Source organism: Cibotium barometz, chromosome 29, assembly GCF_041138505.1.
Source record: "Cibotium barometz isolate CiBa-2024 chromosome 29, ASM4113850v1, whole genome shotgun sequence".
NCBI classification, from domain to species: domain Eukaryota; kingdom Viridiplantae; phylum Streptophyta; class Polypodiopsida; order Cyatheales; family Cibotiaceae; genus Cibotium; species Cibotium barometz.
The window spans coordinates 8,085,336-8,103,355 of NC_141074.1; the positions used below are offsets into that span (position 1 = coordinate 8,085,336).

The 18,020-nt window shown below is 43.7% G+C and overlaps 1 protein-coding gene across 1 annotated transcript in view; it reads left to right on the forward strand.

Moving 5' to 3' along the window:
* The window catches only part of APC4 (Transducin/WD40 repeat-like superfamily protein), a 76,020-nt gene extending 58,471 nt beyond the window's left edge, over positions 1–17,549 (forward strand). The window contains exons 12-19 of the mRNA XM_086822824.1: positions 7,292–7,383; positions 15,297–15,395; positions 15,539–15,643; positions 16,030–16,165; positions 16,244–16,489; positions 16,591–16,740; positions 16,938–17,022; positions 17,149–17,549. Of these exons, the coding sequence (XP_086678950.1) occupies positions 7,292–7,383; positions 15,297–15,395; positions 15,539–15,643; positions 16,030–16,165; positions 16,244–16,489; positions 16,591–16,740; positions 16,938–17,022; positions 17,149–17,246 (1,011 nt within the window). The 3' untranslated portion in view covers positions 17,247–17,549. The remainder of the gene's footprint in view (positions 1–7,291; positions 7,384–15,296; positions 15,396–15,538; positions 15,644–16,029; positions 16,166–16,243; positions 16,490–16,590; positions 16,741–16,937; positions 17,023–17,148) is intronic.
* The last annotated feature ends 471 nt before the right edge of the window (positions 17,550–18,020 follow it).

Here is an 18,020-nt window from a genome sequence, read left to right on the forward strand (position 1 = left end):
GATTGATGTTTGATCGTCATGGGTGTCAACATACACCCACTCCCATTCTCAGTGACAATCAGAGTGCTATGGCTATGGCAAGGAATCCAGTTTTCCATGCTCGCACCAAGCATATAGAAATTCATTATCACTATGTCAAAGAAAGGGTACATGCAAGGAAGATCAGCTTGATCTATTGTCCTACACATGACAACATTGCAAATTTGTTTTCAAAGTCTTCGACTCAAGAAAAGTTTGAAGCTTTCTTCAAAGCTTTAGGCTCACTCTCATTTGGAAATTGATCTGCTCACTTGTGGACACTTTGGTGTCATAATCACCAACCCAATCTGAATCATTGTAAGCAAGTAAATGACAATCATCCCCTCGGGATAAAACAATCCAAGATCTTGGGTGCCTTGTAAGTACGGAAACACTTGCTTCATAGCTTGCCAATGCTTTGACCTTGGGGGCTGTGCATAAGCTTACTCAACTGAGACACCCCATACTGTATGTTTGGCCTTGTATTACACAAATATATGAGGTAGCCCACAGCTTGTCTGTAATATGTGCTATCAAAAGGCTCTCCTTGCATCATACACGTTCAGCCTTAGGGTTCTACAAGAGTAGAAATAGGCTTGCAATCCTAAAATTTAAACCTTTCCAACAGCCCCTTTGTGTACTTGAACTCAAGTAGCACAATGCCCTCATCTGTGTGCAAAAACTGTATGCCCAAATAAAAGTGCAATAGGCCGAGATTTGACATCTCAAATGAGGCCTTCAAATCAACCGTGAATGTTGGGTTTTAATCCTCATTTGTCCTAGGGAGTATCATGTCATCCACAGAGAGGATGACCACAATCAAATCCTCTTCTTCCACCTTGACATAGAGGGCACTTTCAGTTGGACTATTTTGATAGCCTTGGTTGGTCAAATAAGCATGTATCTTCACATGCCAAGCTCGGGGAGCTTGTTCAATGCCTTTTTCAATCTACATACTTTTCTTTCGTGACCTTTTGCCTCAAATCCAATTGGCTAAGCTACATACACTTCTTCTTGCAAATCCCCATTAAGAAAGGCCGTCTTAATATCCAACCGATGTACTTTCCAACCATGATGGACAACCAATGCAACCAATGGTGGTCATTCTGGAAGTAGGTGCAAAAGTTTCATCATAGTCTATGTCCTTTTGCTATGCATGTCCTTTGGCCGCAAGCTTTGCCTTGTACCTGTCAACAATACCATCAGCTTTCCTCTTCACTTTGTACGCCCACTTAGTGGCAATTGCCTTTTTGCCAAGAGGCAAATCCATCTAATCCCAAGTGCCATTTTTATGTATGGCATTCATCTCATCCTGCATAGCTTCCTTGAGCTTCTTCAAATGAGTCTGGCTCATCATCACACAAGCTACTCAACCAAGCAACATCTGCATGATGTGGTTCATTCCTAGAACCAGCCTTAGGTCCTGCTACTACTGAAGTCTAAGAGGAGGAGAGAGTTTGCTCTCTTGCAGAGTTCGGACCAGCCATCTAGCGATTGATCTGGCTTGCTATAGAGCTGTCCGCTCTTCTCTCACAACCTTTCTACATCATTATGCATAACATGTTGTTCATTTTTGCTGAATTTCAGTATCCACATGATGCCTATTTTGTTGCAACACATGTTCCATGGCGGATTGTACTACTGTACCATCAATTGCAAGTGGAAGTAGCCCTTTAAACATGTCTTGTTGAGCCCCGTACAGCTGTCTACCAAATTCAGCCATAGGCTGATTTACATTTCAGCAAACACCACATCTCTACTCTCAAAAATCCTTTGGTTGAGTGGATTACAGAGACGGTAGCCTTTGCTACCACTGCTGGTACCCCACAAAAATACAATTTGTTGCCTTGTCATCAAGCTTGCTTCTCATCTATTGAGGCACATGGGCATATGCAAGACAACCAAAAACCTTGAAGTAATCAAATTTCTTTAGGCTTTTTATCATACCAAGCCTCATATGAAGTGATGGTTTTCAATACTTTTGTAGGGCATCTGTTCAAAACATATGTAGCGCACATGATTGCCTTCATCTAAAATTTATGAGGCAAGCCCTTGTCCTTGACCATACATTGGCCGTCTCCATCAAGGACCTATTCTTTCTTTCCACCGTCATAATTCACATGCCCAAACTTGGCACGCCACAACTCGGCTTCTTGTAATGCAGAAGCAGATGTAGTAACCACACAAGCATCGTGTGCTCTCTTTTCAAAACTATCAAGATGGTAGAGTCCATGGCATAACATTTTAGAAGAACTATTACATAGTCCTTTTCCTGGTCTCTCACTATGCATATGTCATCCTCGAAATTGACAACAAGTCCTCTTTGAGTAAAAGTGGACACTGACAACAAATTCTTCTTAATCTCAAGCACTTCAAGTACATCTAGCAAGCATAAATCTGTACCATTAACTGTTGTGAGTATAATCTCACCAATGCCTTTCACAGAATAAGAATGATTTTTTGCACACGAGACCTTATCATCTGAGGCAATCCCTAGCTTTGTGAACAAATCACTCCTAAAGGTGATGTGTCTAGAGGCCCCGCTAGCAAAATACCATACAACTTATTTCTCATCCACATTGAGAGACATATTGTAAGGTTCCCTCCTTCCAAAATAGAAGAAACACTTAAGATAGTCTACTAAGTCTTAACTTGGAGAAAATTTTCTACTCGTCGATACCTTGACCATGCAAAGATTCAAGGATACGATTTGCAGGTAAGACCTAGTCCTATTCCGCAGGGGGAACGTGGTCTTTAAAAAATCAAATCACCCATAGGGTAATTGATCATAATTTGGGCAACTACTAATCTTGATTCACAACGCTTTTTTCCTTTCTATGCAAGGCATAGCCGTTAGCCTAGTCTTCTAGGATAGAGTTGCTCGAGAACCTATTTATCTAGCATAGGACTTTCACTTAATCTGTTGGAAAGCTACCCGACTAATCGGGTCCACCCATCCGTAGGATGGTACCGTCGAGGCATTCCATCCACCCACTTTCTACCCTACTCACGCGTCAATTTGTTTTCTAATTAATCTTACCACACTGTTTGACATAAATAAACATGTTTCTTAATTAGGGCTCTTTCACAAGGTTCGTTAAAACAGCCACTTTCCACAGTATAATAATACTAAAGATAAGATATATATATATATATATATATAAAGTTTATACAAGAATCAATTCTATACAAGACAAACCGGGTCCCTTATTCTTTTCCTTTATACTACCGATGATCCAGAATTCGGCCTTCCAGTCTCTACAGTCTAGGCAAACCCTGCGGGACCATACACCTCGTCGTTGGTAGCTGGCGAGGACTCAAGCCGGCCTGTCGCTCCCTCAGGCTCCGTCGCTCGATCCTCCTGTGCCTCAGAGGGATGTCTATGCGCTAGGGTGGGCTTATTTACCGCACTAGCCCGGGCTCTCAGAACTAGGCAGCATCACAATTACTCGTCTCAATCGGCGAACCTCATTCTCCCAATGGTATGAGGGATACCATGGGTCGATTCCGGGCCTTACTAATGTCTCCGCCATCCAACTACACAAGCACAAGAACAAGGCAGCGTCAAGGCAGAGAGAAGTTATACTTGTATCTTAATTTAACCAAGATAACAATCCATTTACTTAACTAAACCATAGGACTAGAATCCACGTTACCTTCTTAAGAAAACAACCCTTTCACAAACATTTTAGCATTTTAAGTTTAGATTGCGATAAGACATTCTTTATTAAGGCATATGCTATTGTTTAAAAGAATAAAAATTTTAACTAGTAAATCAATCAAATAGATGACTATTAACAATTAATAGAGAAGCTGGGGCCATACCTCAACCCCTAAGAATGATATATAATTGAAAAATAATATATATATATACCTTTTAGAAATTTGTCGTTTATCGTTGTCTTTGCTCATTAATAAGAGTTTCAGAACTTGATATATGAGAATAGAGAGTCTTCTAATACCTTCTCTTACGATTGAAATCATCCGATCATCCCCAAGCTTTATCTCCTCTTACTCATACTCTGACTTTTCTCTCTTTCGAAGGTCTATGGCAAAGTAGCCTTCTCTTGCAAGACTACAATATACTATTCTTTCTTTAAAAGAAAAGCTATGGAGTAGTAGTCTCTTCCTCATAAAGGTCATAGCAAGCTAGCTTTTTTTTCCAAGAGATTAGATAAGAATGAAGGGATATATGCATCTCAAGGTCTAGAATTACCTTGTGGCTACTAGATGCATTCTTACAGTTTCCCTGTGTAGAGACCTTGACAGAACCAACGAATTGTTTCGGCTATAACTCTCTGATAAAAACTCAGAATATGGTTATGTAACCACTCAAAAGAACCGGAAGGCATCTGGTCTACAAGCCAATGCGGGCGGAATAGGCATAAACGTCTGTATATAGTCGCAAATGCACTCTCTTTAAAAACTCGTTTGTTTCTTTTATGATTTTTGGAGCTAATATTTTGACTCTCACTTTCCTACTGTTTCTAGCCTTATTGTCTCACTCTTCTCTAAGTGCACTCTCTTTCCTTCTTGAAATCTATATTAAAAGAGACACATACATGGCTTGGGAGGGACCTTACACATATGCTGTTGAGAAGCATTGAAACTGCATACAAGAAAAGCCGAGTCATCTTGCACATAATTTTCTGATGCATCTTTACCTACAGGAGTAGTAGAAGAGTCATAACATAATGCCTTGGCTTCTTGTAGTAATGACACTTAGTCCTTTTTCTTGGACTTGCGTGCATCATCTTTCTCCTTGTTTGATGGCTGTCTGGAATTAGCCCTTGGTTGATAGCCACGTGTTTTGCCTTTGCCTTTGTTATGTGCCACAAATGCTTGATCATGGCCACACATACCCATAGAAATATTCTTCCTGCAACAAAAACTCCACCAATTCATGGATTGTAAGTGGGTTACGGTTTGCCCTAATAGAAAGGTTGACCGACATGTGGAAGCTCAAGTATAACTCATGCAAAGAGTTAAGTGTTGTAGACACTAGGTGGCTGTCCGGAATCACTTCATTAATGTTTAACAATTGCTTGTGAAGATCGTGGATCTTCGTCAAGTGATCTGACATGTGTCCCTTTCATGCATATGCATACCATCAAGCTGTCTTTTTAAATACATAACCCTGACCTCATTCTTGGCTTGGTACATGGCCTCCAAAGTATCCCAAGCATGCTTTGACGTCTTGCAAGACTGGATATGAGGTATAATCGACCTTCATTGACAAAGCAATTAAGGACATGGCCTGTGTATCTCTCGCATTCCATCTTCTTTGCTCTTGTGAGGGCACAAAAGGTGTTGTAGGTTGGGTTTGGGCGTGCTGACGACCTCGTCCATCACCTCTTTGAGGCGTGCCAGGCGCAATGTTTGTATGATAGGTACACCCCATAGGCCCTTGGCCAGCCGCCACAAGCAAGTTTTTGATCATAAAGCTCCACAAGGAGTAATTGCTCCCGTCAAGCTTGTCTTCTTGTGCCAATACACCAAATATATCTTAAGCATTTTGTGCCATTTCTAACTGCAAGTGCACGGGCAACAATGGACACAATTTTTGAAATCCTTTTTGTCAACTTCCCCCCTGGGAAATGCAACACATTGCAAACTGCCTTGTAGTAATCAATTGCCAAAGTTGTTTTGTTGAATTTCAGTCATTGGGAGTGTGCAGGAGAGTGAATAGCACTCGGAAACACTCTTGGAAGCTTTGGGAAACACCCTAGCTAGCTTGGATATGGAGTTGGGAAGGAGAAAGTGCTGAAAATACAACCCACGAGGCCTCATGAAGGAGGCGCCTACCTATAGAGAGAGAGGGAGTGGCCAAATGGTGACATACGGCAAACAATTTTGGGCCAATGCATGGGGCGCTAATGCCTGAGGCAGAATCAACCTAGAGCTTCGAGACCAGTGTTGAATTTTGACAAACCCTACTTTTTAGCAAAAATACATAGAAAACAGCAAGAATACGGAGTGGGGAGCAATAGAGAGCTCATAAGTGTGGATATATTAGAATGAAGTGATAAGATGTGTACAACCACAAGTACCCTAAGTACAAACCTAAAATGTAAAAGTATAGGCATTCGGACACACCACAAGGGGAAAAAATCTCTATGATGTGTAGAGGAAAAAAGTGCCTATGGTAAGCCCCCGTTCACACGGTCACTACCACATATGTGCAAGAGACATTCTCTAGAAGGGATGTGTGCTCTTGCTCAAATTGTTGCCACCAACTAGCCATGTTTCCATCCGAATATATGGAAGCTTGAAGTACATGAGTCTATTATGATATGTTCCTTGGGCTCAATCCCTGCCTCCGCTACACTGTCAGACGCACGATGTAAGGGTATGAGAGGAGGACCCGTGCACGCATGTGTGAGTATAGAATTAGTAAATTACCCCCCCCCCCCCCCCCCCCCCCCCCCCCCGCCGAAAAAAAAAATTTAAAAAAAAATAAATCGTCTCATGTGGGTGTCTCAACACCTTGTGGTCCAGGTTACGGCAAGACAATCTGTTTGTTGATCGAAGTCTTGAGCGATTGGGGGGTTCAGCTTAAAATTTGCTTGTCTGTTGACGTTCTCAACAACGATGGGTTGACGAGACCATATGCACTGCGGCATGCGTGAGGCTTTGAATGAGACGTCGTATCCGAAATGCAAAAACAATCTCACTTGAAAGTCACTGAAATTGGGGGGTTCAGCTTAAATTTTGCTTGTCGGTTGACGTTCTCAACAACAATGGACCGACGAGACCATATGCACCGTGGCACGCACGAGGCTTTGAATGAGACTTTGTATCTGAAATGCAAAAACGATCTCACTTGAAAGTCATTGAAAACTTTGTCCCCCCCCCCCCCCAGAGAAGCGCCCTCCCCCCACTTTTCCCCCTCCTCCCCCAAAAAAAGAAAAGAAGAAAAGACTCAAACTGAGGTTGCCATCTCCATCTTTCATACACAATTTTGCACCTACTTTTAGGCAACCAGGACATTAGTTGGGATACTCTGTAGCTATGGCAATTTTTAGCTTTGCAAGTAATTTATTTTTGAATTTTAGAGTGCCATTTCAGGTTTGTCAAGTTTGAGAAGTAGTGAGATTTTCATTAATATATTTGTCTAAGGTTATAGACCTCAATAGAAATTGGTGATAAGTGTCATTATTGTTGCATATATAAAGTGTTTATTGCACATTGCTTTCCAGCATTTTATGGGCATCATTCATGTTTGAGAACTTGTGTTTTTATTTTTTTTAAAATTTTTTTAATTTTTTTCTAGTTTCGGATGTTCTTTGTATGGCTTACAAAGTCACTCCGTCAGCTGAATAATGAGCAATCTCCTTCAGCAGACCAACTTCCGGCAGTAAATAGGTACTCCAGTTATTCTTCATTGTTAGTGAAAAGTAAGTTCAAGGCCAGACTTCAATGCTATTTGGTTCATGCTAATTGCAATTTGTGATATTAAGTAAATTATAATAGACAAGATTCTAGCCTACAGAGGTTCTTGAGCCTCAAGTATATACAATGAAGGTTTCCAAAGTGCGCGCACACAGTGTCATCAGAGATTTTGGAAGTGATGCGTCTATCAAGACCTATTCCTGCAGTTATCTGTGGTATGGTTGAAAGAGGTCAGGAGCCTGTGACTGGTCCATTGATCCCTTTAGTACTCATCAAGTGATCCTTGTGCCGTCTCATCTCAAGAAGAAAAAGACCCAAACATCTTTGATCTGGATATTGAATGTAATGTGGAGGTCTAAAATCCTCTTAGAAAAGGCAATGGTATCTTCCTAAAATTAAAATGTAATCCTCTGATCTCATTTCCCCAACCTTTCACAATTTGTAAATATATGAGCAGATCATGCATGTAGATCTCCAAAGAGTCCTCTTTCACATCATAGGCTGTGACGCACCACACATGCTGGCCAGCATCACATGGGTGCCGGGCAGGATCAGACGGACGGCCAGGCCAGACAGATCAGGATGCACAGGCAAGCGAAGCCCAAATCACTAGGCTGGGCATGAGATGGGGAGGCCGAGCAGATCATGCGTGGCTAGCAGGTCGTGCATGGCCAGCAGGTTGGGTAGGCCTGGTCGGCCAACCCCAATAAACAGGCGGACCAGCTCCATGGGGGCCTATAAATAAGCGGTCCCAGCCCCTCTCATAATCATGAAGCAGTCAGCCTCTTCATCAGCAGTTGAGCAATCAAGAGCAAGGCCTAAAGGCAAGGATCTGCAGGGAACAGGCAGTGATTGACAGCAGCATATGCCATCAACTTGGAAAAACACTTCATAGTTTTGTTGATCAATCTGCTGCAGCTCAAAACTGTCGTGCAATGACTGACGTAGTGATGGACGGAAGTTACTTGTCGATCCGAGTTTGTGCAAACATCTCATAATTACGATCTAGCCATATTGTCCATATGGCCCAATATCTTGCCCATGCAAAGAAAAGAGCATATTTCTGCAGCCTGGAAGGATATCTTCCAAACATCCAAAACATTTTCCCAAATGTCACCCTAGGGAATCTTGTTCCATATCCAAAAATAGACGACTCAAACATCCAAAACATTTTCCCAAATGTCACCCTAGGGAATCTTGTTCCATATCCAAAAATAGATGACTCTACCGGGAGCGTTCCTGTGAGGCATCTCCATAGAAAAACCTTTTGTTTTAAAGGCAAATTGCTTTGCCATATCTTTCCCAAATTACCTTTCCACCAGCCTAAGGACTTGTTCATATGCCACACCCGATCCGCATGTCCCTTTATCCATGGCTGTGGAAGTAGTAATCTATATGTCCTTGCGGTTGTTAGTCTACAAACACGAAACTCCGTAATATAACTTGGTCGGCTGTTCTTTAGGAGCCAATCATCTTGTTGTTGCCCAACTGATATATCCCACATATCCCCATGTCCTGCTAGCTAAGCAACAAGTCTCCATACATGGCGGTAATGGGCTCCCAATTGCCACTGTCGTCGTGCTTGTGGAAACGATAATGGTCTACCTATAGTCGATATGACATCTCCCATTGTGCAAATTCCTTTTTGTGCTAAAAAATTAGCTTTTCTTGGCTCAGCCATTGCCAATGGCGTATCAAATGCTCTGCTCCAATGCATAGTTTCAGCTACCAGTGTGTTTCCAGGTTCTTCTAATGGCATCCATGAGGTGTAGGTCGCCAATGGATTGGGAAGATTGCAACTACATCATCAAGCTCAGTGTGGTGGGAGTGATGGATAACCATGTAGACTCAAAGAGGGGGTACCACTTCAACATAGGAGCTCATCTCAACTTGAAGAAGGCGTAGTCCACGGGTGCCCCATAATTTGAGGGGGGGCACCTGGGGTCTGCAGGGAGAGAACTGATACCGGAGGAGGTAATGATGGTCTCCACGAGGTTGGAGGAGGATTGAATTGATTGGTGTCTAACAGGGTTCGCTAGTTTAGGAGAGTCGCAGGTGGTGGATGGTATGAAGAACCGAGTTAGTTGCTGGCGAGGAAGCTGTTGGAATATATCATCTCGAGAGGGTCTACATCACCTTTCTTCATGCTTGTACTGGTCATTTTATGAGACCCTGCATTGGCATATTTAGCAGATATTATTTGAGTTTTTTCTACCATTTTGTAGGCATTTTATAGCATTTTATGCTATTGGACAGTTGTTGGCCTGCTATAGCTGGCCGACCAGCTCTCTGGAGGGATATATAAGGGTTCTCACCCTTCCCCTCACTTTTCATCTCATTCTTGCATATCTGTTGGAGGTCATTGGCTGTAGCAACAGTCTCTTATGCTTGTAAGCACCTACGTCTTGCTGTGCACAGCTTCAGAGGAGGCTATTTGCTGTTTTTTAATAGCCCTCTTTCTTCTTTGAAGGTTTCTTGTTTGAGGACATGGCTTCAGGAGATTTCTCTACTGCTACTCCTTCTCGCGTTGCTTCTCTAGCTCCTTCATTGATTGGATCCCTTGCTCTTGCTCCGCAGGTGGTTCCTCTTCCCAATCTTTCTTCTTTGAGTTTCTCTCATCAAGGTCTTGCTCCCACCCCTACCCCTACCCATATCCCATCCTACAATCCTCTCCAAGTTAGTGACTCCATAAAGCTTTTAGCAACCAACTATCATACATGACTCAGTTATTGCGGTAAGGAGCTGGTGTGTGGATGGCTATCTCCACACCTCACTTGGTGGACCCTACTTTGAGAAGCATATTGGATGCTTGGGCTCGTCTTATCATCATCCATTGCATGACTCCATCTATATAGGCACAGTTTGTCTCTTCTCGGAGTAATGCTCATTAGATGTGAATAGAGACCCAAAGGAGGTATGGGAGAGTTTCGATAGTGATGATTACCGAATTGGAGTCAAATCTAGAGAAGCTTACAATCAATGAGTCAGATATCTTGATTGAGAAGATTGGAGAGTTCACCCGTATCAAGCTGAAGCTTGAGGAGTACGGGAGTGCCATCAACAATCCCATACATAAACTTCTTGGTAAATTGCCTGCTTCCTTTGATTCTTTGAAGGATAATATTTATTTCTGTAATCCTCTTCCCCCTGAAGTCGTGAGTTATCTTCACGATAAGTACATGCTTCGCGGAAAAGGCAAGTTGGAGTCTGCTTTTGTTGCCTCTGTCAAGGGCAAAGGCAAAGGCGGAAAAGGGACCTCCAACAACAACAAAAACAAAGGCAAAGGCAAGGGTAAATAGGATTCAAAGGAGTCCAAGGACAAAAGCAATGAATGTGATTACTTTGGTAGGATAGGACATATTGAGGCTCGCTGCTTTGCTCGTCGTGATGACTCTCGAGTAGCCAAAGCCAAGTATAAAGCCCAAGATGCTTCCAAAGCATCTGACAAGAACAACACCAAAGACAAGGTCAAGGACAAAGTTTCAAAGGAGGGAGCTATCAAAGTTGCATACATGGCAGTCACAGATTCATCCACTTCTTCATAGGATTCACTCCTCGTGATTACAGATATGACTTGTCTAGAAGAGGTCAGTGACACATCTGAAGCAGTGGAATGGGTTGGCGATAGTGGTGCTTCTGTCCACATGACCAATCAGGCCCATATCTTGGAGGACTACCAGACTCTCTCTTCTTCAGTTCACATCGACGACAACTCTTCGCTTCCTGTCACCGGCACTGGTAATGTTTCTTGGGTTCCTCTGCCACCTTACATGATGTTTTATATGTTTCGCGGATTTCCAAAAATTTGTTTTCTTTATACAAAGCTTCTCAAAAGGGATTTGGTGTGTATTTTGATGGTGAGGTCATTGAAGTGATCGACAAGATGACTTTCTTGGTTGTTGCCAATGGAGTCCATGAAGGGGGCCTTTACAAGGTCACCAACTTTTCTTCCTAGATCCCTCGCACTAACTCACATATTCATCAGCTTTTCTCCTCCTTGATGGCTTTGGTTTCTGAGGCAGATACTTCTCTGTGGCATTCCTGCTTCAGTCATGTACCCATTACTGCTTTAGAGAAGTTCCATTCTTAGCATGTTGTCAGCGGACTACCTTAGCTCAAGTCTCTTTCACATATCTGCTCATCCTGCATGATGGGCAAGCATCATCGAGATGCATTTCCAGAGGAGGCCACTCATCGAGCAACCCGAAGACTGGAGCTTATACATACAGATCTTGCTAGACCCATGGAGGTTGTCTCTTGGAGGGGCTCGATATTTTATTCTTCTTGTGGATGATTTCACTCGCAAAGTCTGGTTATGTTTTCTGGCTCGCAAGTTGGATGCTTTTGCCAGTTTCAGGACTTGGATCGCGATGGTGGAAAATCAGGCTGGGGTACAGTTTCATTTCATCGGACTGATAATGGTGGTGAGTTTATACCGTTTGATAACTTTCTTGCATCGAAGGGCATTCACTGACAGATCACAGTTCCTTACACTCCTCAGCAGAATGGAGTTGTGGAATGGAAGAACCGGACCGTAAAAGAGATGGCTTGTTCTTTGTTGTATCATGCAAGTCTCCCTCCTGCTTTCTGGGGTGAAGCTGTGGTGGCTACCTCAGTTTTTTATCTCAGTAACCGCTCTCTCACAAAAGCGGTTGAGGGGATGACCTTGGAGGAGCTTTTACAGGACACAAGCCTTTTGTTTCTCATCTACGTGTTTTCGGTTGTGTTGCTTATGTGCATGTCTCATATCAGAAGAGGACCACTCTCGCACCAAAGTCAAAGAGGACGATCTTCACAGGTTACAGTCTGAGATCCAAAGGATACCTCTTCTGGGATCCGGAGGTTGATGACATCATCGTTTCTCGTGATGCTCGATTTTATGAGAGCTTGTTTAATATCAACTCCTCTCCACTTGATGCATCTACATATTTTTTGGATGATCCATTCCCGACGGATGTTAGTGATCTTATACCTCTAGGATCTTCCACATCCAGCTTCTCCTCCTCCTCTTGTTGCAACTTTGGTGCCAGTTGCTACTTTACAGCCACCAGTTCCTGTTGCACTAGCTTCTGTAGTTCCCACTCCCTCTATGAGTCTTGCTTTGACTCCGAGATTGCCCCCACCAGTGCTTACTTCATCACCTCTCCCAGCAGCATCGGATGAGTCTTCTACTGCAACTAGATCTTCTTCTTCTTCATGATTTGAGAGGAAGGCTGGCCTACCTTGGTGGGTTCAGCAACTCTCTAGAGATTCTGGTCTAACTGATGCACAGCTCCATAACCAGATCTCTACCACCACCCTTGGACCTTGTTGTTCATCTCGATCTTCCACATCTCATCACGCAGTGAATTATGCTCTCATGAGTTCTCTCCAAGAGATCGATGAGCTTGAGAGTCTAGAGGTGGCTCTTTCACAGCCGCAATGGCGGCAAGCCATGGAAGAAGAGATGTCCTCTATTGAGAGGAATCACACTTGGTCTTTGGTGCATTATCATTTTGTACGTGACTGGATCGAGTTGGGACTTCTTCGGCTGGCCTACTGTTCAACCAAGGACAATGTGGCTGATCTCGTCACCAAACCACTTCTAAGGGCTCCTTTGCAAATGTTAGCGTGTTGGTATTGGACCGCCCCTCTGGTGCTGAAGAGGAGGTGTTGGAACATATGATCTCCAAAGGGTCTACATCACCTTTTTTCATGCTTGTACTGGTCATTTTATGAGACCCTGCATTGGCATATTTAGTAGATATTATTTGGGTTTTTTCTACCATTTTTAAGGCATTTATAGCATTTTATGCCACTGGACAGCTGTCGGCCTGCTAGAGCTGGCCGACCAACTCTTTGGAGGGATATATAAGGGTTCTCACCCTTCCCCTCACTTTTCATCTCATTCTTGCATATCTACTGGAGGTCATTGGCTGTAGCAGCAGTCTCTTATGTTTGTAAGCACCTACGGGCTTCCCTCGTGCTCATTTTCTGCAAAAATCAACTGTTTCCAGCCTTCTGCAGGTTGTGCTTTGGGCCTACAAACTGTGATGCTCTTTCTTTCTGAAGCTACTGGAATTGGGGAGGAACTTCACCGATGAGCCAATCAAGGGAAGCTTCTCGGTCTACTGAACCTCATCATAGGGGGTGAAGAAAGTGTGGTGGGCCCTCGTATGAGACTCCTCAGAGGTAGTGGGAGAGGCCACTTGGCCCACAACATCCTGATGATAAAGCAAGTAACAATCCAGAGTGGGAACTGTTGCCTCGGGCTCTACACATGGCGAGCTGCACTCCCTTTTGTCCAACTCGTCTCTATCGCAAGCGGCAGCCAGAGGTGCCACCCCTGGGTGGGGGTCATTTTGCTGGTGCTCCTGCTGCCATGCCTTTTGAGGGGAGGCACCTCCTGCCAGTGAGGGAGTGGGGTGTGCAGCTTTGGCAGGGGGGCTTGGTGGGGTGGCCATTGACCCATCTCTTGCAATTGAAGCATTGCCCTGGTAATTCTGAAAACTCGATCCACTGCAACAAATGGGAACCAGCCAGCAATGGGATTTTGAGGCGTTGGGGAGGTTTGCCAGACAAGAAGTGAGCACTTAAGGGTAGGAAGTCTTGCCACCTGGTCGACAGCCCTTTTTGCCATTTAGGGGAGTTTAAGAACCTGGTGAACAGAGAAGCTTGAAACATTCCTTGGGGTAGGCGCTTGAAGCAGACCGTGACCGGGAAGCCAGTTGCACCAGCTATTGGGTCAGAGTCTGATTTGAAGTCGTGTCTCCACCTAGTGAAGTACACATGGGAACCCCATACTGCAAAGGGGCTCAACGACATGGTCTTCCCTCAAGGGAGGTTGATTGGAACTTGATCCGGATGAGTAAGAATGTTGACAATGCATCCCCGCTCATCAATGGGGGTGGCTTGCAGGAGGTATTGAATCTGACCGGGGACTGATTTGTTGCTGACGGTCTTGGAGAACAAGGTCGTCCATTGAGCTGGAGAGGAGCAGGAGGTCCACTGTCTGCTTCCAAAAAGGGTTAGTTTTGGGTGGCCTCGGTAGGAGTGGAATGAGTGGCTGCTATGGAGTCCTTTTGAAAAGGGAAAAGCCAGGACTGGCCAATCAATTGCCAAGAAAAGAGCACAAGCCTATAAGGATCAAGCAAAATGGATGGAAAAGACAAGGGCTAGGCCAGGTAGGGGTGTAGGCAAGAGCAGGAGAGAAGGTGAGGGTGGGGCAAGTGTGAGGGCGAAGGGCTAGGACAGGCAGGGGTGTAGGCGAGAGCGGGGGCGAAGCTGAGGGTGGGACTGAGGCTGGGGAAGAGACTCAGGTAGGGGCAAGGGTGAGGGCAAAGGTAAAGGGATGACTCACCTCTCACGCCATAAAGGGGAGACGTTACCATTTTTGTTGCAGCAGTTGGGGTTCTGATGCTTTTTAGCTACATGTGTGTACAGGGTTGACAAGAACTGTGCTCTTGGTGGTGGGAAGTTTACCAAAAGCACTATGTGGTGGAGAACTGGGACGAATGCTATCGAGGAGTCTTGAAGGAATTTACTGTCGTGGACTAATGGCACAGAAGCAATGGGAGAATCTTGAACAGAAATAGGGCAGGTAATCGACTATGTGGCCTCATTCAGGAGGCTGCTACTCTGTTGTGCTAGGAAGGTGAGGATCCTGGCTGGAGCTTCAAGCCCTGGAGTCTTAATAATGGACTGAAACAAGGATCCATTAGTGTTTTTGTCCCCATCTCAAGGTCTTTGTGCAGCTAAAAACTTCTTAGGAATCCATGTTTGCACCCATTTGGTGTTGTTGCAAGATCCTCTGGTGTTTTTTAAAACCTTGTAGCTTTGTAAGTGCGACACCAAAGATTTAACTGCTCTTATCCTCTTTTTTTTTAAATATAAAATTTTGTCAACAGTGAAGCTGTTGCGGCATTTTTGAAAACGCAGTTTGAGAAGGATTTGTTAGGTCCTCACCTGGCTTGTGTGTCAGATGCTGTTAAGCTAGAAATGGACACGTAAGTAACTCGGCATGTACAGGACTTATACCATTATAAAAGGGTCTTTCTGCTAGATCAGGCGCTGTGATGTCTTTACTAGCTGTGTTGAGTCATCATGGGCCTCTTTGATGTGACTATTTACTCATGTTTTTTTTTTTCAGGGAAGAATCTGAGAGGTTGGAAGAGCTTGCTTTGATGGGTGGCTTTGTAGACTCCACATTTCTCCAAAATAGTTTGAATAAACAGATCTCTCTTCTGCACATGAGGTAATGAATCATTAGCCTCACTTCTGTGTTGAAAGTGGCTACTCATAGGCAGGCCAGAGTTGTATATAGAGAACTAACAGGGCATGGGGCTGAACTTTGATTGGTTGGAGAGGTTTTTTTGTGGCAAAAGACACCCAATTTTATGGTCTCATGCATTTGTTGGGATGACAATTAGTTAGCTTGGGGCTAATCAGGTATATTTATCTTCTATGGCTTGATATGTGAGCTACAAGTCTATAATGTGGATGGGCATTAAGTAGCTGGTGGCTATATGTACACCAAAGTCCGTTGTATGACCTCAAGCTCTTGCATCAAACAACTAATTCTTTCGTCAATTTTCCTTGAAATTTAAAATAAATGCTTGCATGGAGATTGATGTTGTGCAGTTGTCAACAAGCTTTCTCCATGCCATCCAAGGTTGTGTCACAGAAGTTGTACTGTGAAGACATGCTCCTCCTCTGTGAACTTCAACAGCCAATTTTATCGGATTCCTACATACCGGTCTCATTGGCATACTATGAGGTAAATTGTCAATTGTATTTGAAATGTGAATAACGTACAAATATCTCATGATACATCTTTCTTTTACACTTCTCACAGGACAAAGGAAGCTTCTCTTCGAAGCAGCTTCTAGATGGAGGGAAGGCATGGGATTCAACCCATTATATTTGTTTTCAGATGCTGAATGAGACTTCTGAAAGTGACTATGGAATTATTGGAATCATCCGTGGCAGCTCGAGAGACCCTTCCGGATCCTCTCTAATATCGAATAAAACAGGGGGTCGGGAAGTCATCGCATTGCGCATGGGAGCTGGGCTTTCTTGTATTGATTTAGCTTTGTACAAGGTATTACTTTGATGGAACTAAGAAAAGGTCATCAGTTACTAAGAATAGCTCACTAGTTGGAAAGAGGGGATGTTAATAATATGTTTTGACATGATGGTCAGGAAAAGCAGCTTGTCCTTCTTTTGGGTAAAACAATCTCACCTGGACAGGCATGGTTAATGATCCTGCAAATTGATGACCTTCCATACATGAAGCTTACAGAAACACTTCCTTTACCTAGGCCAGGCCTCTTGAATCTGTGCTTGTCTACAGTAAGTCGGTTGCTTTGTACTAATGCGTTCATTATCAAGAGTCTTTTCAGGGGTGCTGATCCCTATACAAGCAAGCTGATGTATGTTACTAGAATTCAACCATGGCCTTGCATGAAAATAAACCCAAACCCATCTTTTCCAACTTGATGGCTGTTGCATTTTCTGTCTTCACGTGATAAGAGCTTGTTCACTTCCAGGGTGCTGTGGTTGATATTGTTCTGAAAGATGGAAGAGCTCGTGCCCTTTCATATTCGGACGCTGTACCACCACTTGCTGTTAGTGGTATATCTGCTTTCTTTGAAGCTACCAGGGCATTGATTAGTTTAAGTCAATGTGATGAAGGTGCTACCTTTTTCTGTGTTTGAAATGTATAATAAACATCAACAGTAACTGGTTTTTTCCTTTCAGCATCAAGGGGCCTGGCATGTGTGTTTGCTGGGCAGCGACGGGCACTACTATATGATCTGGAAGAAGACGAAGATGCGGAAGACACAGAAATGGAGTGAATGTATTTATCCACATTTCTCCACTTCTGAGGCTGAAGGCAGAGGCAGACATGTTTTCAAGGGTCGAAAAATTAGCCAAGGCAATACAAAATTTTTCCTGATAGGAGTTTCAATCCTATTTCATGCAATGGGTTCAGAGCTTTCAACAAAGAAGCTTCACCCTATTTAAAGTCACACAAGCTTCCCCATATATGGGTTTTTGGGCCAGTTTTTGAGTCACATTAGTTTGCTGGCTCAGTAAAAGACACGCTTTATCCTATCTAGTTGATACAAGCTTGGTTTTGGGAACTTCTTGAAGCACCCCCCCCCCCCCCCCCCCCCCCCCCCCCCCCCAAGCATGAATTTAGCAGTTAGCCCTTGGTTCGTCCGTGTGGATAGTCATTCACACCCCAATCATCAACAGTCAAAATCTGCTGCCAATCTGACATCACATGCAACCCACAACTAAATAATCATATTTTTATTCTCTGTCCTATTCAAGCTGCATCCTAGCTAGTCTCTCCGTGGCCATTAACTTGATTGGAATTTTGGAAATATTGAGCTCTTTTTGCCATTGATGGCAAAAGCTTACATGGAGTCTATGGCCTTGACGTGTCGAAGCTGATGGTCTTCATTTCTTCCTTGGAAAAGATATAGATCATCCCTTTTTGATCTTTTTGGGCCCCAAGCTACCACCACCTCTTGGTCGGGAATATTGCATCGCCTTCAAATTTTGGTGCACGTTGCATTGCTTTGCAACACTTATATATCGAAGCAATTTCCTTGCCATTTGTT